The 20641-nt window shown below is 53.5% G+C and overlaps 1 protein-coding gene across 1 annotated transcript; it reads right to left on the reverse strand.

Annotated features, from left to right (window-relative positions):
• Positions 1 to 4800: 4800 nt before the first annotated feature.
• CARD10 (caspase recruitment domain family member 10) lies at positions 4801 to 18994 on the reverse strand (the record flags this gene model as incomplete). Its single annotated transcript, XM_010171384.2, has 20 exons — positions 4801 to 5008; positions 5249 to 5364; positions 6011 to 6132; positions 8092 to 8250; positions 8724 to 8823; positions 9167 to 9236; positions 9530 to 9773; positions 10118 to 10241; positions 11075 to 11255; positions 11763 to 11883; positions 12564 to 12604; positions 12832 to 12947; positions 13713 to 13859; positions 13959 to 14153; positions 14316 to 14441; positions 14570 to 14725; positions 15069 to 15251; positions 17115 to 17440; positions 17774 to 17911; positions 18749 to 18994. Coding segments are annotated over 20 exons (3119 nt in total), but the record flags the coding sequence as incomplete, so codon positions are not given.
• Between the last annotated feature and the right edge of the window lie 1647 nt (positions 18995 to 20641).

A 20641-nucleotide genomic window follows, 5' to 3' on the forward strand; every position in this document is an offset into this window, starting at 1 on the left:
CCTCACGCTCCTGCCGGAGGAGGGGAAGGTGGCACAGACCCAGGCTCCGGTGAAGTTAAGGTGTGGGGTCCTGTCTTGCTCTTGGGAAGACCAGTTTCCCCAGGAATTCCCCCAGCCTCAGGCTTTTCCTGTGGGCATTGCTCTGAACTGCTACACCTGCCCTTTAACCCCACTCTGCCTCCCCAAAGCAGGACTACCCTGCTACCCCCCGCCCCCCCATATGGCCCAGAGTCTCAAACTAGGGTCTGATCCCTACTTCTGACACCCATCTCCCCAAACCCTGACCCTCTCACTCTTGAAGGTCCCTTTCCATCTGCCTCCAGCCACCATCCCTCCCCAACTCACATCCCCACCGGGGCTGCCAGAGGACAGGCTGCAGAGCCAAAGACACCCAAAGGAACAGGTACACTGGCATGAGAGAGCGCAAGGGAGGGCCTGTCACCTCCCTCTCGCTGTCCATAGCTCAGCATCACCATTGGGTTTATACCCCACCCAAGTCCTTGCCCCCTGCAGCAGGGCTGAGCTCAGCAACTTGTCCCCTGTGGCTCTTGTGCTGTCCAAGATTCCTTTTCAGGCAAGGAAGGGAGGTGTCCTCTCCCTCTATGGAAAACTCCAGAGTCCCACAGGCACAGCAGCAAACTGGCACCTCCTGCTCCTTTAACCACCCCCTCCCCACCTACACCTTGGGCATGTCTGTACTTCATCCCTGTGCCACCTTCACCCCAGCCCTCTGGCTGCCAACAAGGTCAACAAGGGGAGTCTGGGGCCATGGCACAGAACATGCTGAATGTAGCTGAGCAAGTCCTGCATGGAGATGGCTTTCCCCAGGGACAGGGATATCAGAGACCCTCAAAAGGTGTGATAGCCCCTCCCAAGACAAAGATCATCACACACAGGAAATATTGGGCTCAGCACCACAGATTGCTGCATGCTGTTGCTGGTTCAGTTGGATATGGGGTGGATGATCATGAAGGTCCCCTTCATGCTACCTCTAGGCCACTTTACAGAGCAGCCAGAGGGTACAGAGAAGCAACCAGCCCAGGAGGGGGATGATACCTGCACCCCCACCCCAGCTTCCCTGTGCAGCAAGCATGGGGACAGCAGAATGGTAGTGCTCTACATAAGCTGCCAAAATTAGAGCACCTCCTTGGGGAGCAGCAAGCTCTGGGCATACAGTCTCAGCATTCAAAAAAAAAAAAAAAAAGTAATAAGATGGGGACCCCGGGGAAAATGTGGGGGGGAATGGCTCCATGTGGCAAAGACCCACCCTGGGCACATATTAGCTCATGGGACTTTAGAAAAGGGGTTCAGGGCAGGGATCAGAGTCCCCCTCTTCCACACCCCCACTGTGTATCTGGACACAGACACTTTCTAGGCGCACAGGTAAGACATCCCTGCAGGGTTCAAACCGTGTACTGTTTCCTCAGGCCTCGCACACACACTCACCCCAGCCCTGGCCCTGGCTACAACTTTTTTTTTAATCCACTTCTCCTCACTCCTCCCATGTATTTCTCTGATTCTCCAAGACTCCTAGCCTTCCCCTGAAGCAAGAACATCTCCAGAGCATCTCCCAAATCCCTTTGGAGGGTCCCTGCAGGCTTTATTTTTAGATCTCTTTGAATAGCGATGCTTTCTTACGCTGATTTGGGGCAGGGGGGGAGGTATTCACCTTCAGGCCTTACATTAGTGCAGGGATGTGAAGCTGGTATGACTGATCCACTGCCTCTTCGCTAAATACTAGGATTGCTCCCATAGCTAGTCACTGCTCCTCAAACAGAAATTAACCTCTCTGAGTGCTTCAGGCACATGCCAGCAGCCCCAGGCAGCTGTAAAGGCAGGTTCCATGGCACCCTGCAGCACCTCCCAGCCCTGGCCTAGGAGATCGTCTGGGAGGGAAAGGGGTACACAGGCAGAGGATCCTTAGTGATGTCCCCAAATGACACACAAATATCATTCCAAGCTACCTTGTACAGAGCATAGTGCCAGGAAGCGGAACAGGTCAGACCCAGCCATGTACAACCAGAACATGCCTGATGCCAGAGGTGAGCCCAGCCTGCTTCTTATGCTGTGAGACACCTCTTTCTTCTCGGGTGCCAGGGATGGAGGGGCCATTTGGTGCCCAATCCTGCCCTGGGATGGGCCTGGTTGACCCATCATCAGGGGATGCATGGGACAGAGACCCCATACTGCTGCAGCTCTGCTGGGACAAGGAGGCAGCGTGGAAAGGGCTGCTGACTTCCCAGGGCAGCACACATCACCTTGCCAGTGCCCGAAGGGAGAAATCTTGCTTTCAGTGACTCGTTACAGGGGCTTGCACAAGGCTGTTACAGCTGGTAATTGGTGCCCAGGACTACTAATTGCATTCTGCCTGTTACCTAACCCGTGACTCATTCCTCTGAGCAGGCAGCCACCCCCCCAGAGGTACAAAGAAGGTGGGCTGGGGCATGCAGGGCACCAAGGGGGTCATTTATATTTGCCTTGGAGCTCTCTGCCCTGCTTCTCACCCGTGTCCAGAACGAGTTGAAGCTGGATTTTGAAAACCTCAGGACAGACAAGATGGTTAAAGAGAGGGCCTGGAAGAAGCCTGGGAGCAGGTGAGGCAGAGCTGGGTAGTCACAACCTGCCACCCAGCAACCTTCTTTTGCCTTCCTTGCCCTCTGGCTGACAACACTGATGGCCCAGGGAGGTGTTGGGGGAACATCTGTTTATTTGGGGGGGGACTAGCAAGAGCCAAGCTGGGAGCAACTGCCTGACTACCCAAAAACCACCTTCAGCCAGGGGCCACAGGGCTGGGGACGGTTCCCAGTGACAGCAGAGGCACTTGTCAAGCTCTGAATAAGAGTGCCTCACACTGAGTGTGTTCCCTGGGTGCTCAAGCACTACTTTTTTCCTTGCAAAGATGCAAACTCTAATCTCCAACTCCGTGCCGGGGTGGATGGGAGCTTGCTTTGGGACTTGTCTTCTCATCAGCTTAACAAGAGACCCATTTTGTTTGCCTGCAGGGCAAGCAGCCTCAGGGGGAAGGAGGGGGGGGTGGTTGGCTGTGCCGGGATGCTCTGGATGCTCATGGTGCATCCCCTGGAGTGGATGTCATTTGGGAGATTTCATCTGGAGCCCTGCGTTAACACCAGGTCCCCTTTCCCTGGGAGGAGAGCTGCATGGCTCCAGGGCAGAGCTGGGACTTTGCTCTATATTTTAGTGACTGCAGGTTAAAATCTTTTCATTTTCTTTTCTCCTCCCTTCACTCTTGTCCTTATGAAAGACACAGGCAACTGGTTTAGAGCCTGAAATAACACCTCACAGGGGACTTGTGAAGATCAGCAAGTTAATTTTTGCTCAGAGCTTCAAAAGTGCATGGCATAAGCAGTGCCCTAATCGCAGGGGCGAGGAGGACACAGAGGGGACTTGACTCTGGTTCTGGTAGCCCATCTTCTCCCACTGACCCCAGAATCAGTGGGCTCAGCCCTCTGCCTGGCCTTGCAGCCTGTGGAGACTCCCAGAGCCACAGATGCCATTTTCTTCTTGCATGTCCCAGGAAAGACTATCTGCCACTTACAACCATGACTACTCCATGGCACACAGATCCTGGCACCCTTTTTCAGAGCCAGGCTGATAATGGCAGATGGTTAGGAGTCAGGACTGTGCTAGGGCTGGTGAGCACAGCTGCTGCTCCCCAAACCCTCCATCTTCCCTCTGCCAGGGTCTGAACCCACACCCAGCCCCATGCCAGGGTGAGAACAGCCCCCACTGGAGGGGCACTGCCCCCCTTCTCCTGGCAGTGTGGCTGGGGTCATTCTTACTGTTGTCCCCCAGGAAGACAAGGTAGGTGGCTTGTCACTCCACGATAACCAGGGCGCAGAGGGATGCAAAGCTTTAGGGCCCTCAGACACATCACACTCGCTTTCTTAGAGCAACCTGGCCAACAGCAGCACTGGGGAGAGGCAAGAAACTGAAAAACAGGGTGCAAATAGAAATGGAAGGGGGATGGGTCTGTGCCACACTCAGCCTGTTTTCTACTCCCACCTCTTGCTGCCCTACAACAGCAAATGCAGCGCTCCCTCCTTCCCTGGAGGGCTGGGCAGTTGGGTCTCAGATAAAGGAGGAGAAAAACACCCCGTTGTGCATCAGCTGAACCTCCCCAGTAACACACAAGCCCATAGCCTGCCACCCATTCCCATTATGGATGGTATTTAATTTTCTTTTATATGAGGTTTGCCAATAAAAGGCTCCATTAATAATTTACAAGCAATAAAGAGTATAGCTCCTATAAAACTTAGGGTTTGTTGCAAGCTTAGTGTCATTCCAGCCATGGCAGGGCACTAGCACACAAGCTGTGCTCCCTGCACCGTGGGGCTGGAGGTGAGGTAGACAGGGTAAGAGGGGACATGAAGCACACAGTGCATGGGGCAGGAGAGACAGAGGTAATGGGAGAAGGGCTTCAAATGCGTGTAAGATTCCTACACAGCTCCCCTACGTTGCCCATTTGGCAGTCTGACACGTACCAGAGACAAGGGCAGCCCAAGGTGATGAGGAACAGCCCACAAGGGTAATTTCCACCATGGCAGTGGAAGACATTTCTCCAATAAAATACAGAAAGCTCAGACACGGGAGGCAGCATGTGTTACTCCCCAGTTCTTGGTGGCCTCAAGGGGCCCAGAAAGGTTATCCCTGGGGTCCTTTACTGCCAGAATCCCCTCATGGAGGAATGATAGGCTATCTGGAGGAGCTTGGGGAGGCAGAGGCCTCTGAGAACATCTCTTGAGGACAGTAGCTGGCAGTGCCTGCTCTGCTGTCCGCAGCTTAGTCATCGCTCTCCTCGATCCACAGCGGGCGGGTTTGCTCCTGGAAGATGCATCCCCGAACCACCTTGGGCAGCTCCTCAGTGTGGCTCCAGGCATGAGACTCCACGCAGGCCCAGGAAAATGGCAGAGTGCGGAGAGCCTGCTCCGCACCACGACACACCTTCAGCACCTCTGAGTCCCTCTGGCCTGCCTTCCCCAGCAAGTTCCTGAAGAAAATACAGGGATGAGCTTTGGTGTAGAGAGATGGGGTGGCAAAAACACCCAGGAACTCCCTCACACATACACAAAGCTGATTTTCCTGCTGGTTTTCCCCTCACAATGGCCAACCCCAACACATACATAGCAAGTGCTCTCACCTCGATCCTCGTGTCTCCCTCTGAACAGAGACAAGGGCTCCTCTCTCCTCCCGTGATACCCTTCATCCATGTCACTCTGTCGTTTCTTACCTGAGTCCTCTAATGTTCTTCTCAGTGACCTCGACATGGATAACGATGGGGTATATTTCATTTTTAATTAGATCCCTCACACTCTGAACTCCCAGCTCTAGCAGGCAGTGTTTATTCTGGAAGGGAAATTGAATAGATTTACTGATTTAAAATGGAGAAAAAAATAACCCCAGTGCCTGACAGTTACATTAAATCAAACCCCATACTGTGAAATATCATTGCTTTTCCAATAGTAATACCATTAAACGTGGGATTTATGGACAGTGCCAAGAGGGAAAGGGAGAACTAAAGTGCAGGGTCACTCACTCCATCACTGTCAACCCAACCCAAGAGCCCACCAGACCCCTCACTCAGCCACAGCCTATCTCTACATTCCCTTTGTCATCATTGTCACCCACATCCCCACATTTCTGTGTCTGCACTGAGCAGACCTGTTGCCACTTTGGTGAAGATGACAATGTGAGAGCAGGGAGGTCACTTCTGCATATGGCATTTCCCACCACCTTCCCCATGAATCCTCAGTTGCCATTTCTTTCACCTGAGCTCAACAGATACTCAGGGAAAAAGTCCTTATCTGCTGCTCCACAACTCCACAGCGTCTGGACCTAAAACATCCTCCAAATTACACAGCCCCCAAGGAAGCAGCTCCTCTATCACCACACCACCCTCCCTCTTCCCCCACTCTGCTGTCCCGTCCTCTCCTCCAATCTGAACAGGGTGCACCATCCTGCCCCTCTCTCCCCACACCAAACAGCTCAGCACCTTCTCCATCGCCTCCTGGATCATGCGGATTCGCCCACTCTCCCTCCGGTCCTGGGGGGCAGTTTTAGGCACAGGGTGCTCCTGAGCATGGTTTGTGCTGGGTTCCCCTTCTGCCAGCTTCTCTGTGAGCCAAGAGGAGATATGAAAAGGGAGACGTCAGCCCCTTCTCCCTCTTGCACATACTTTCTACCTCAGAGCCTGCACGTTTGCTGCTGCACTGATGTTTATGGAGTTCAGTGTTTACGGATTCTGGAGAGCGAGTCTAATTATACAACATTACACATTGGCATGGATCTCCTGCAGCTTTCTGCGTACAGAACAAGCAAGATATCACAGCTGAAGACAACCTTGCAGGGCAAGAGCAGCACTTGGGTTGCAGTACCACAGCAGTCTAAGCCAGCTCACAGGCATTATCCCCCCTCTCCACTGCCACACCATGCCACCCCCTTCATAAAAGAGTGTGGAAGAAAAATAATTATTTTGCCAGGTAGGTCTTCTGTGAGGTTTGTGAGCTGCATGGGCTCATAGAAGGCTCCAGTGAGCAGCAGGGCTGGGGAAGCATGAGGAATGTGTATCTTGGTGTGTGAAAGTGGGAGGAAGATGGGGGGCAAGTAGACCCTCCTTTTGTCAGTGGCAGCCTGAGCCACCTTCCCCTGCCTGGAGGTAGAAGGAAAACACCCAGCAGTTGAGCCAACACCAGGCAGGAAAGCAGCAGAGAGGTGATGCTGAGACAAAGAACTGGGGGCAGAGCTGGCAGGACAGCAAGGTTCAGTGTGGCAGAAGCAATGACTGCCAGGTGCCCCTGGTAATTCCCAACAGAAGATGATACCACACACAGAGACCTCACTTGGGAGCCACAGGCTCCACAGCCCAGCGTGGCTGAAGCAGGTACCCAGGCTTTACCTGCTGACCGTGCTGCCACCAGCAGCTGCCCACATTGTCACTGAAACGTGAGCAGGAAACCTAACAAGGCTTTTAGGAGCTGCTCACCCCAAAGATAGAAATAAAGTAGCGTATTTAGGAGAAGGCATGTTTGGAATTGGGTCCAGAGCATGTTCCAGCTCTCCCAAGCCCCAGGCTGACTCGGCATCCTCTGCTACTTCTGCCTGGCGGCACAGGTAGTTCCCAGGTAGAGCTGGATCCTGCAAAGCCATCTTTTTCCTTTGGGGACATCAGGTTCCTGTGGATACTGGGCTGGCTTACATTAACTCTGCACTGTCTGGGGAGTTCTCCAAGGGCAGTGAAGAAAAGAGGAGTGGCTTGGGGTTCCCATGCGACAAGCAAAACTGACAGGGAGAACGGCATTTTTGCCCTGGGTGCAAAGTCCCGAGCTGCAGTAATGACTTCGAAGCCTGTCCCCATGCAATGTGAGCAGGACCCTGCAGAGGGCTCAGCAGGGCAGGATATATGGCCAAGTCACTCAGATAAGAAGCCCAGCAACCAAAATTTGCAGAGCCATCCTTCTTCAGCAAACCAGAGATTTTTCACTACCTCCATCACTATTCCCCCCCCTAAGAAATATACCGACACATTTTTCTGCCCTGCAGTTGGCAAAGGGAGAAATCTAAACACAGTGAAAAGAAAGAAATGGAGAAGAGAGGAGGAGAAGGAAAGAAGGAGCTGTCCTCTGTAAAAATTCCTATGTTAGAAAAGCCCTTTCTCCAGCAGCCTCTGCAGCAGAATCAGCCTTACGCTACTGGTGGAAGGGAGGGGATGACAGCACTAAGGCTGGATCCTCTTGTCCCCAGCAAAAGGAGCTGGTGTGAAGTCAGCCTGTAGATCCCACCTCAGCTAGGGGCTTCATCTCTGGGAAGAGCCACCCAAAGCAGCAAGGCAATGCCACCGCCACCCACTCAATGGAAGAGAGAGGATCCCCGTGCCCCAAGAGACCAGAAAGGAGGGCTGGTTTGCCTGCAGGCAAAGGGATATGGCACAGTTAAAAATAGGAAGGAATGTCTTGCAGACACTCAACCCAAAAAGATGACCTGTCAACGGGTATTCTCTGGGAAGACTGAATAGTTTTACACACTTAGCCACTGAAGAGTCACCTCGCATCCTCTCCAAGAGTCCCAGCTGCCTACCTGCTGGGCACACATGGAAGTCCAGACGAGAGGTGGGCAAGTCCAGCAGGTTCCTGATGAGTCGTGGTGCAATGCAGTTAGGTGACAGCACCACAGGACGAGGTTTCTTGACCACAACAGGGCGCACAAGGCTGTAAGGCTTCAAGCTCATGTCTGGGTCTGGAAGACAGGAATGAAGAAGAGAAAGCCAAAGGTGAGAACATGGGAGATGAGGCTGACACTCACCCACAGACCATCCTGTTCTTCCTGTACCATCCTGTCATCCTGACTCATGGAGGCAACTACCAACCATCCCATGTCCTAGGAGAGACCCTACCCTGGTTACAACACTCACCCACAGGCAGATACTCTGGCTGTAGCCCCTCTTGCCTATTTCCTGGGACTCCCTCAAGTTACACACTTGTTTATTCTCTACAAAAAGTTAGATGACCCCAAGAACCACAGAAGTAATGTAAAGCCCCATAAAGCCTAGGAAAAGGAGCACAGGCTTCCCAAAATCCCATTAGCAGGGATATAAGAAGGATCCTGGGCAAAGAAACTGATGCAACCCAGATGCCAATGTCCCTTCCATGCCCACAGGGGACAACGGGGTCTCCAAGGGTGATGGGGAAGGTGCAGGGGTAACAGCTCACCTGAGCAGGGGTCCAGCCACAGCTGCTGAGGGGGCTGTTCTGGGCTCCTCTGCGGTTTAGATTTCACCAGGCGCAGTTGGTCCAAGGCCCGTTTCTTTAGCTGAGAAGAAAGTGAGGGCAGTAAGGCTGAGAGCATAGACCATTCCATACACATACACTTAGAGCTGGCTGAAAAGCAACTGCTGGCAAAGGGGATAGAGTGCACATACAAAAAGTATGAGACTGGGTCTGTCACCTGTCAGGTTGTCTGGCAAGTGGGGAGGGGGTAGGAAAGCAGCTAAAGAGCAGTAACACTGGCTGGGCTATAAGCCCCTGCTCTGCTTGCTAAGCCAGTTACCACCTCTATATGAGTTGGTTCACCAGAGTGGGGTAGATTGCCTGCTGAGGTGGTGGGGTGGCTATAGGCACACACACGGCTCCCATTGCTGGCTTCTTTGGCTTACATTATTTCTGTGTCCCCTCTGCTGCCCAGGCACCTGGCCCTTCTCCTGGATCTTCAAAAGCTGGTGAGCCCTGTAAAGACAGAGAGGTTGCACTCAAGCAACTCAAGAGCCCCCAGGGACTGTAGCCTGCTGTGACCCTCTTTGCTGAACCCCACAGAGACCTCCTGAAGCACAGGCCTGTCAAAGCCCTCACTCAACCTCCCAATCTCTCAAGGGCATGCAAACACTACTGCACTGGTTGCCCATACAAGACTTGGGCAGCCCACACTATCAAGAGGCTACTCTGCAGCCCTCCGGACTAGGGGATGCTCACCAGAAAGACATGGAGCAGGTACCTCCTGCCTTCCTCCTCACCCTGGTTACCTGCTGTAGTTGGGCACTGTCCCCTTGTCCAGGTCCTGCATGGTCAAGGGATCGACACGGGAACAGTACCACTCCCGTCGCCCTTTGTGCATGGTGTCTGTGACGTGGAGGATCTCCCGACACTTGACACACAGCGCATAAGGGTCTGACGGCTCCAGGAGGGACAGGTTGGTGCGTACGTAGAACGAGTCTCCAGAAAACTTCTTCCCTTCTTCTTCTAGGGCTTCCCGCAGAGGTTCATATCCTGAAGCAAGAGATAATACAGGTCACCAGTGGGGAAACAGAGGGCAACCATCACCAAGAAGATAGGCAAGTCTCCAGCACAGCTGCGATGCTATGGACTGGGGTGGGGGTGCAGAGGAGGCAAACAGACAGAGGGTCTGTACCTCCATCCTGTAACTCAGAGGATGCACATGTCACACTAGACAGGGAAAGCTACCGGAGCTACGGCCAACCCCTGTGTCACACATGGCGGCCTAGGACCAAACAGGAGAGGAGAGAGATAACTGAGATTTCCAGACCCTCCACCCGGCCCTGGAGGTAAATGGAGGCAGAGAGCTCAGGCTCAAAGGAGACCCAGGGCCTTACCTTCCAGGTCCAGCTGAAAGATAAGACTGGAGGGCTCATCCCAATGCAGCAGGCTCAGGTAGGCAACCTCCCGCGTGCAGTTCTCCAGGGAAAGCACCTCTTCCTTCAGCGACGGCACCCTCAGCTAGCAAGGACCCAATGCCATTAGACCTAGGAGCTGGAAGAGCAGGATTCCTCCCCAGCTCCCTTACCCATCAGGGTTACACAAGAAATGTTGCAGAGCAAAGCAGGCCCAGGGAAAGCTCTGCCTGAGGACAAGGCATCCTCAGCCTGCCTCTGGTTCCCTCTTCTGCCTCTGGAATACCTGCTGCCAGCCACCACCCAGTCTGGATGCCGGGCTACTGTGAAAGCAAACGCGTGTGCATGAATGCATGTGGGAGTAGGCGCGGGAGAGCTGGTTTATTTTCAGTTACAGGTGGGATATTAATTCAAGGAGCATAGCTGTATTTCAAGTGGCGTCAGTCTTGCCAAAACAAATGCCGTTCCCTCCCTCCAGGAGCTTTCTTCTCAGTTATTCTCTATAGTGTGGGAGGGTCACAAAGGCCTGAGAAGTGTTGCTCCAGAATTGATCGTTTCACCATGTGCAGGCATGTGCAGGATGCAGGGTGCAAACTGCTCTGAAGTACTACAAGGTGACAGATAACTCCAGGAACATATAGCCACACTGACATCTTAACCTGTGTGACTACTTTTTATTTCTCCCTTCCCACAGCTGAAGGAAGTGTTTCAGAAGGTCTCAGCATTTTTTACATGCACAGGTACACTCAAGTGCCATGAAACCCAGATGGGTGTTTGTGCTGCATAAAGCTCTAGGCAGGGAACAGTCCAGGGAAACAAGAAAAATGGAGGTGGACTTCAAGCTGGGTAGAGGTCATCTTGCACTGGAATCACTCCACACTCCTTGCATCATGCCAGGTGCCTTGCAAACCCACAAAGAGAGCCCATTCCTGAACTCACCTCAATGAGCCGGCACCCTTCCTTGAGTCCTGCATCCTCGACCCGTGAGCCTGGCTTGACCCACTGGACATAAATCCCTGTCCTGTTCCCTCCAAGGATGGAGATGTCTGCTCCAAGCCTTTTCTCCTGGGGTGAGGGGTTGCTGGGGTGACCCATGCCAGTGAGCTGTACCACCAGTGACCTGGCAAGGAGAAACGCCAAGTCCAACAACTGAAGTTTGCTGCCTTTTCTAAGAACCACTCACTCCCCCATGCCTTGTGTCCAGCTACAGGGTGTTTACTGTACTGAGTGCTGCCGTACAGAGCTGATGATTCACAGCCAGCACCAGGGCACACACACACAGCCTATGAACCCCCATGACCCGTTCCACTCCACCAGCCCCAACACCAAAGCCAAGCTAGGCTCCCGTGGTCCTCTCCTTACCCAGGTAGACGTGTGTCCAGCCCAGGGCAACATCCCCACCCCTGCCACAACATATGGGACAGCACAAAGAATGGGAGTCCTGCTGGGAAGCAATGACTATAGGATCTTCATTTTACTCCTGTCCCACTAGTGAGAAGGAGCCCGTAAGGGGTGGAGGAGTGGGGGGGACAGAAAGGAAGGGTCTCCCAAGCGTGGTCCCCCAGCACTGCAAAACACCCCCCCAGGCAGCTGGCTCAGAGTGCCTAGTTCAGAGAGCAGCAGTCACCTCCTAGTGACCTCCTTGCGGCTGGGAAGTGTGGACAAGCAGATCTCCGACTTCACCCTGGTGTAGGTGCTGCTGGAAGAAGAGGAGAAGGCCCCAAGCGAGGCGCTAGCAATGCCACTACCTATGAAAGAGAGCAAGAGGGAGAGAGAGGGCACATCACCTCTCCGAGTGCTGCAGGGAGTTCATGTTCTTGGGATGGCAAGGGTCTGTCACTTCCCTCCTGGGCATTTTCTAACATCTGACTGGGTAATTAAGGCTGCAGGGAAGCTTTGAACAGCCACCCTCCTGGAAAAGGTTTTTCACATTTCCCGAGAACAAGCAAATCTTTGTTCCCTTCATCAGCATTTCGGTCAGAAGGCAGCAGCCACCAGGGCTACCTGGATGTGACTGGAGATCAGCCACCAGCAGCCACCACAGGACCTGCCAGCACCAGGAGCTCTGCTCCAGATTTGCAGCCCATCAGCCAGAACCAATAAAATCTCAGGGCAAAGACATTTCTTTCTTATGTTACCTACTCCTCCAACTCCACATCAAATTCTCCATCAACGCAGCTCTCCATGAATTAAACAGAGCTGACGTGAATAGCTACCTGCTCTGCAGGGAAAAGCCAGCTTTTCCAGCTGCTGTGCCCAGCATAGCCAAGGGCAGGATGTGTGGGTCCATAGCACCCTGCTATGGGTGCAGAGCTCTCACAGTGAGCTGTGCAAACCAAAGGTGTGAGGAAGGGTGAGTTGTCCAACCCCTCTGCCCACTGCCACTTCTTTGTAGCTAAGCCCTTTGGGGAAGCCCCTACCCTTGTACCTGTTGCATCTTCAATGCTGCTGAATGAGCCACAGGACAAGCTACAAAGGAGACACAAAGGTGAGCTGTGAGGCAGCAGTTTTTCCAAAGCCTGTTTGTATCCCGTTCTCAACCCCATCCCCAGAGCCCTCCCCCACCCCCAGCCAGCACACAGCTCCCAACCAGCCTTCCCACTCTCAGTCCCCAATCTAGGCTCCCCTGTCCCCTGCCAGCCTACTGTCCCTGGCCCCCACAGAGGAGACAGCCTCAAGCAGCCCCTACTAATCACCTTTTGCAGGGCATGTACCTATCTTCCCGCTGCCGACGGAGGATGGAGCCGATGCAAGGTGGGAAAGGGAAGGTGGAAAGGCGGTTGATGTCCTTCTCACTGTCGGGAGTTACCTCCTTGGGCAGAGTAAAAGAGAGATGCCTGCTGACACCGACACCCACCACCACCTCTCCTCTCCCCTTGGGCTAGGTTGCAAACCACATGCCTCTTCAGGGATCATCCACATCCCTCCAAACACCCAGGGTCACCTTGTTTTCCCAAGAAGAGAGCACAGATGGAGACACATGACACTGCATCCCTATCTTTTTGCAATGTACAGGCTATGTGAGTAGTAGCAGATGAAGGAAGGGAATATCCAGCCTTGTCATTGTATCTCACTTTTAGCCACCACACACCCAGAGCTGTGAGTAACGTGTAGGGCTACCCACTTTAGGGTTCTTTAGGATGAGGGCTCGAAGAGCTAAAGGGAAATTGGTAAGAACCTGACTCCATTAGAAACAATACAATGCTGCTACGGGATTCAGAAGAGCTTGGATTTCTCCCCCAGCACATGTAGATTAAACAGCTTTTTGAGGAGCATAACATCTTACATGGGGCTGTTGATCTCTAGGATGTCATATGGCATGAAGAGAGTTTTGCTTCCTCCTCTTTCCCACCCAGTCAAGTGCTACACACTTTGGTGAAGCACTGGCCAGTTTGTCAGGGACAGAGAGGCTTCACACCTAGGATCTGCTCCCAGGTTACGCACCACCCCATGCCCAGTCTTCCACCAAGTCACAGCCCCATGACAAGCCCACTCCAATGCCTCTGTGTCCTCTTTGAACAGCGTGGTTTCCTGCTGCCCTCAGCTGAGGGTCGACCCCTCATGGTCAAGTACTCACCATGCTCTGAATGGCTGAATCCCCTGGGAATGGGATAGCAGAATCACCCAGTGCATCCACAAATCCAGTTGTAAAGCTGGTAGGGTTGTCTATGAGGCTCCAGGTGCTGCTGAGGTTGGAGCAGAGGGAGTAGGAAGAGCTGCACATCTAGGAGAGAAGGAACTCCATCATCCCATTGCATCCCCCAGAAATCAGTCCTGATTCCTCTGCCTTCTCTGTTCTCCCTTCTTTTCTAGCCACCCTCACCTTCCCCAGGCTGCGGCTGCCTTGGCACCGCTGCAGCTGTGCCTCCAGCGTGCTGTTCAGCCCTTCTGCCTGGCTCAGCTTGCTTAGGAGCTCATCCCTCTCCTCCTCCAGGGCCCGCACGCGTTTGCGGTACTGGTCCTTCTCGATCAAGCTCTGGGAGTATTGTAGCTGCACCCCATCACGGCTCTGGATTGCCTGCAAGGAACCAGGCTGAGAGTGAGAAAAGGCAGAGAACTGCACTACTAATCCCCACCTCCCACCCTGGCATGGATGAAGATCCACTGGGGAAGGAGGGGGTACCCAGAAATGAGGCAAAAGCCCTGGTCCAGCTGAGGGGCGGAGAACTGTGCAATTCACCTGATCCCGCTCTTTTTCGATCTCCTCCAGCTGCAGCAGCACTGTGTTCATACGATGCTTGTAGAGATCACAGTCCTTCTGCAGTGTTCGGTATTTCAGCTGCAGATCTTCCGCCTCCTGGAGGTACTGGCAACAGCAAGCAGTGAGCATTAGCCCCTCTGGAAATTACTGCTGTGGTTTACCAGCCCCTTCCCTCCTCTCTCTTCCAGGCACTGTTTAGTGTGCAGGAACGGGGGTGGTGATGGATGCTCTACCTTATCCCTCAGCTCTTCAGCCCACTGCAGCTCATTCTGCAGGGAGTTGAGTTTCTGGCAGAGATCCTGCCGGTCGTCTTGGGCTTCCTTCCAGTCGTGCTCCAGGATGTCCAGCAGGATCTGCTCAGAGCCTGGCACTGGGCCCTCACTGGGTGTCTAGGAGATGAGAGGGTACCATCACTGCACCACAAGCACCAGGGAGCACCAGATCAGGACAATGACAGTCAGACTGGCACAACTGCCATCATCACTCTAGTATTAATCTACTGTGTGCTCCAAGGGACAAAGTCACACTTGTGAGCACATCCAAGAATCAAAGAGCTGGAAGCAAGGACCCATCACTGCCCAGACCCAGAAGCAAAGGCAGCCACCACAGCCAAGCAATATACTCAGAGGAAGGAGCAGTGATTTCCCCCATCTTTCCAATGCCCATGTCAGCAGCACTGGGGGTGCACCAGGACAGGAGGTGACTTGAAGCCTGCCCTGCCCCATCAGGTACCTGCAACATGCCCTGCAGCTCCTGCAGTGATGCCGTGAGCCGCTGGTTCTCAGCCCACAGCTCGGACACGGCATCGGGGTGGCCCCGCTCCTCCACCTCTCGCTGGGGCAGTGTAGACACCTGCTTCTGCAGCAGGCTGCACTCCTCCTCTAGGCTGGTCACTTTGCATTTCAGCTGGTCCACCTGCAACCCAGGGAAGAAACATAGGTTGACACACAGCTCTGCAGCTCTGTCTTAGCAGGAGAGTGAAGCAGAGAGGACGCTGGGCAGAAAAAGGGTTTGGAAGGGAGGAAAGCGAGAGCTGGGCAACCACACGAAAGACTATCCTACCACGGGACCAAGTGCACACAGCTGCACACAAAAGCTTTCCCCTGCAGGGCAAAGGAGGAAGATGCACTTGCATAAGCGAGTTCAGTCTCAGGATCCTCTCTTGGTGCAACAACTTTGTTGCTGCCTTGGGGCATCCTCAGTACAGCTGGCCTTGACCACAGGTGGAACAGGAATCTCTGGTGCACTGCCAGCTGCTGTGAGTCTCTCAAAGGCTTCCCGTCACCTAGAACAGCTGAGAAACAAATTCACAGCAGAAAAATCCACTGAAGGCTATTCAGTGCAGGAAGGCCACCTCTGGCCTGGGAAGTGTTTGAGGCTGAAGCTGCTGGAGGCTGCAGGGTACCACAGATGTATCACCACACCCTGGCCTGTTCTCACATTCCTCCACCATCCTAGAGACAGGGGAGGTCAGTTACTTTTAGAAGTAAGGGAGGTTCTCACAGACTTGTAACAACTGATGAAGTTGATCAGAGAATCAGTTTCACAGCCAGATAGGCTTTGAGAGCAAACGAGGCAGAAGAAATCCAACAAAGCCACTGGGCATTAAGCAGGCACTGCCAAAATTGCCCAGGAAGGAGGTAGGAACTGGATTACTTCTGCAAATCTGCCCAAAAAACCTAGAATGACTTTTGGGGACTGGTCACTTCTGGACCTTGGAGCCAGGAGGGGAAGGCAGGCTGGGACCACCCTGCTTCCAGGGGGATTTCTCCACCCCACAGTCACCCACAAGTGATTCGCTTCCCTGCCCAGGGGAGGTCCCACTGGCAGGAGTACCAGATAAAAGGTAGGGCAGGATCCCGGGGCTGGCAGAGCAGGATAAGGAATGAAAGGCAACTGTGGGGCTGCGTGCAAGGTCCTGACCCAGACTGGTAGGGGGAATGCCAGGAGGCAGCAGAGCACGGAGGAAACCGGGTTATTAATAGGTTCAAGGTAGGGCTGTCCTTGCCCAGACAGGAAATGGGTGCGTGTTTGCTGGAGGTGAGAGCTTGGCAGCTGGAGTGCAGTGTCACAAATTCCTTCAGGTATGCGGCATGAGCCTCCCAAACACCACAAGAGAGACGAGGAGGTGGTGGGGAGCAGCAGGGGGAGGAAACTGAGTCTGGGCCAAAATAGTCCCATGAGTAGTGAGGTGGGCTGGGCAGCTCCAGGCAGCACACATGCACCCAGCACAGCCACCATCCTCAGTAGAAAGAGGAAAATGCCAGCCCTTTCCCAGAGAAGGAGTAAATACAAACACTCAGCTTGACCGAATCGGCTGCCTGCTGCACGTTGGTGCTGACTGGACACAGGGCAGGTGCCCATCAGCAGAGCAGGCAGTGCAAGGCAGCAAGCACATGCAGGAGCAGACAGGGCATCTCATGGTACCAACAGCCAAGCTGAGAACTGAGAGATGCCAGGGAAGGCATCGCCCTGACAGCTCCTCCAAGGAGCTGGTTCTGGTGATATCTCCAGCTGCAGCAGGAGCTGGTGATGTATCTCCACCTGCCCCAGGGCAGGGGCAAGTCTTCCACACTTCGCCCATGGCTTGGCCACTCTGCCCTGCACAAGGCACGTCCCTGTCAAGAGCAGAGACAACACACCCCAACACACATCCTGCCCGCCATCAGCACCTTCACACTCATGGACCACCATGCACGAGCATCCACATGCATCCCCCTTGGCTGTCAGACCCCCACCACCTCCCACCGCAAATCCCCACGCTCCCTGCGGCCATACCACCAGCTGCAGGTCCCGGCTCCGCAACACGGCCATGTTCTTCTCCTCGCAGAGCTGCGCATAGCGCATGGCCATCATGTAGTTCTCGTCCTTCAGCCTCAGCAGCTCCATGCTGTTAGAGTCCCGCTCCTCTCTCAACCGCTGGTAACGCTCCTGCACCTTCAGGAGCTCCTGCAGCTGCTGCTCCAGCCGGGCCTGCTCTTGCTCCAACGCCTGGTTTTTCACCTGGAGCTGGTGCTCCTTCAGCAGGTGCTCTTTCCGCTGAGCCCTCACCTTCTTCACCTCCATCATCAGGAACTGAGTTAGTCCCTCAGGGCCTTCCTCATCTGGGGGGGGAGACAAAGGAGAATCAGGTTCTGTCTGCTGAGACAGGGGTAACCCCAAAAAACAGCCTGCAGACTGGCCCAATGCTCTGTTTTCCACCAAGGCATGCCAAGCTCTCCTGTGGGATTTCAGCCCTTCTTTTCACAGGCTTAGAGCACCACAGTCCATCACACATGTACGTTTGGCCCTCTCCTTGCCAGATCCAGCACACAGAGCTGTCAGGGTTCCTTGCACACCCATAGCATGAACCAGGGTTTTATGCACACACATGCGTGGATTTCTGGCCCTTCTCATGCAAGCAGCAGCTGAAGGGGGGGTGGAGCACCTGCTCCTACCCAGGATCATAGAGCAGCGCTGGGCTGGCTCCCTCCCCGTTAGCCGCGTGTAGTGCTCTGGGTAGTAAAACTCTAAAGACTCCAGGAAGGCTTCGTAGCCTCGCTTCCCACGGCGCCGCAGGATGTCCATCAGGTAACCTGGAAGAAGGGACAAAGAGCTAGGATGAATTCCCTGCAAATCAGAGAGAAAACAGCATAGACCAGCTTCATGATACAAAATAGCATCTCCACCAGTTCTACCTTCATCCACAAGAATGGGGATGGCTGGAGGAGGGAAGGGGGTGGGAGCACTGCCTCTGTCTGTGTGCACCCAGGGGGAGGCCCACAGAGGATGAGAGGAAAGTCTGGCTGCAGAGAATCTCAAAGAACAGTGAAGTCAGGGTAGCACTGCTGTGGGAGGGACCAGGAGGCCACAACAACACAGGCTGGTTAGAATCCAGTGCATGTCATGGATGGACAAGGACCTACTGGAACGAGTGCAGAGGAAGGCCATGAGAATGATCAAACGGCTGGAGCACCTCTTCTGTGAGGACAGGCTGAGAGAGTTGGGGCTGTTCAGCCTGGAGAAGAGAAGTCTCCGGGAACACCTTACATAAGCCTTCCAGTACCTGAAGGGGCCTACAGGAAGGGTGGGGAGGGACTTTTTACAAGGGCAGTTAGTGATAGAACAAGGGGTAACTGGAAAAGGGTAGGTTTAGGTTAGATATTAGGAAGAAATTCTTCACTGTGAGGGTGGTCAGACACTGGAACAGGTTGCCTATGGAGGTTGTGGATTCCCTCTCCCGGGAAGGCCAGGTTGGATGAGGCTTTGAGCAACCTGATCTAGTGGAAGGTGTCCCTGCTGATGGCAGGAGGGTTGGACTAGATGATCTTTAAGGTCCCTTCCAGCCCAAACCGTTCTATGATTCTATGTCAAAACCAGGTTGTCCCCTACAAACCAGGCCCAGCTCAGTGCATGTTTGTGTTTTCTCCCACCTGTCTGGTTGCTTTTGCAAGGGAATCGGCATGAATTCAGCACTTCCTCCTCATCCTGCTCGTCTATCACACGGCACTGGCGCAGGTATGGGGTGAGCTTTGCAGGGTTCAGGGAGCGAGTCAGCTGGTGCCGTGCACTCTCAATCTTCTCCCAGATGGTGTCTTCTTCCTCCTCCTGCTCTGAGAGGCTGCAGGCTTGGAGCGGGGCATTCTCCAGGGCTGGGTGCATAAAAGGAAAGAGAAGATCTGAGGAAGGATGGAGGAGCACAGGGTAAAAGGCATGAGTAGGCATGAGAGAACATAAGTCAAGGTATGATCCTGCAAATGATTCATTAGTCTTGCAAATGAGACTCGGATATATCAGAAGCCATTTTACGTACAAATCAGTCCAGCAGGATCTTGAGTGTCCACCTAGGGTCTCAGATATGCAGGAGGCAGATGGCAAGCGGTACATAAGGGATCTGGGAACATATACAGCAGGAAGTCTAGGGAAGATGTCTTCATTCCTGAAGCTTTCTTGAATCCCCGACCATCACACATCTTCCCTTTTTCCCCATCCCTGAGAACAGGAAACTCTCAGGACCAAGAGTTTTCACAGCCTGGGACATGGTCTCTCATAGTGGGGCTGGAGAGGAGGGTTTCCCTGGGGATTCATTTGCCCTGTGCATGCCCCAAGCATCAGTGACAATACTGAAGTTCTTGAGGGTACTGTCCCATGGAGCAGCTTGCTTACAGGTACTAGAGCCAAAGGGGAATCACAGAAGCATATCCTTCACATATCTTAATGTGGAACCCTGGAAACACATAGTAACAAGGCAATTCCTCTGTCAATCCCCCAGATAAAGCAAGAGGGACCCTCTGAAGCCAGTGGACTGAAAACTCTTAGAGTAGTGGTGAACCTGCTCCATTAAGTCCTACAGGCTGTGATGGAGCTGGTATGTGCAAGGAGCTCTCTTCCCAGCTGGGTATCAACTCAACCAGCATATCTATTTTCACTTGAGAAATAAAGCCTGCTTCACAGGCCAGCACAAGTCCTTTTAGCTGCCAAGAAAAAGCACAGCAAAGATCTCCTGAGACCTGGAAGCCACCTCTCCTCCCCAGTGTGCACTGTTACCTGCCGCTCTGGTGCTGGCATCAGGTCCAGCCTTCCTACCTCAGCCCCACAAACATCCCAGGGGCAGCATAGATGTTAACGCTGCATTAAGGCAGAGGGAAGGAAATCTCCTACTCTTTTTTCTTTTCTTTGGGTTTGTTGTTTATTTTTTTCCTTCTTTCTTTCTTTCTTGTGGGGAGAATTATATCATGCTATTTCAGACAGCCAACTAGCACAGCAAGGAGGATGGCTGAGAGAACTGTGCAGAAGTTAATCCTTCAGGTAGAAATACAGGAGGTTCAGCATCTGCTGGATGAAGGATAATAAGAATAGAGAATTGTTGAATGCACAAAAGATACTGAAGTGTCTTATTTCCAGCACCAAAGGGCTTAAGAGCCTAAATACCGATACAGATCTGGATTGTCCTAGGTTGAATAAAAGAAAACAAACTGCTTTTCTTTCAGAAACTGATCTCTCTCATTTGGGACAGGCACGCTTGCCACAGGGACACAAGTGTGCAGAAGGAGAACGCAGCAGCAGGTCCCAGAAGTAGCACCGATTTGAGCTCCGCTCCTCGGCAGCAGATTTATGCCTTTAAATCAAAGTGTTTCTCCAGGAAAGAAAGCCAAGCTGGCTGTGCAAGCAGGGACCAGCTTCTCGGCAGGCAGGCTGGCTCGGCAGAGGGAGAGAGGACGAAACGATCCGGGACCCGGTACCCCTCCTCCTGCCTGGAGTACCCCTCCTCCAGCCCGCCGCGGCCCCTCCAGGCCGGAGGGCCAGGGGGGGGGCAGCGCTTCCCC

This window comes from Antrostomus carolinensis, unplaced genomic scaffold (assembly GCF_000700745.2).
Source record: "Antrostomus carolinensis isolate BGI_N321 unplaced genomic scaffold, ASM70074v2 scaffold31037, whole genome shotgun sequence".
NCBI classification, from domain to species: Eukaryota; Metazoa; Chordata; class Aves; order Caprimulgiformes; family Caprimulgidae; genus Antrostomus; species Antrostomus carolinensis.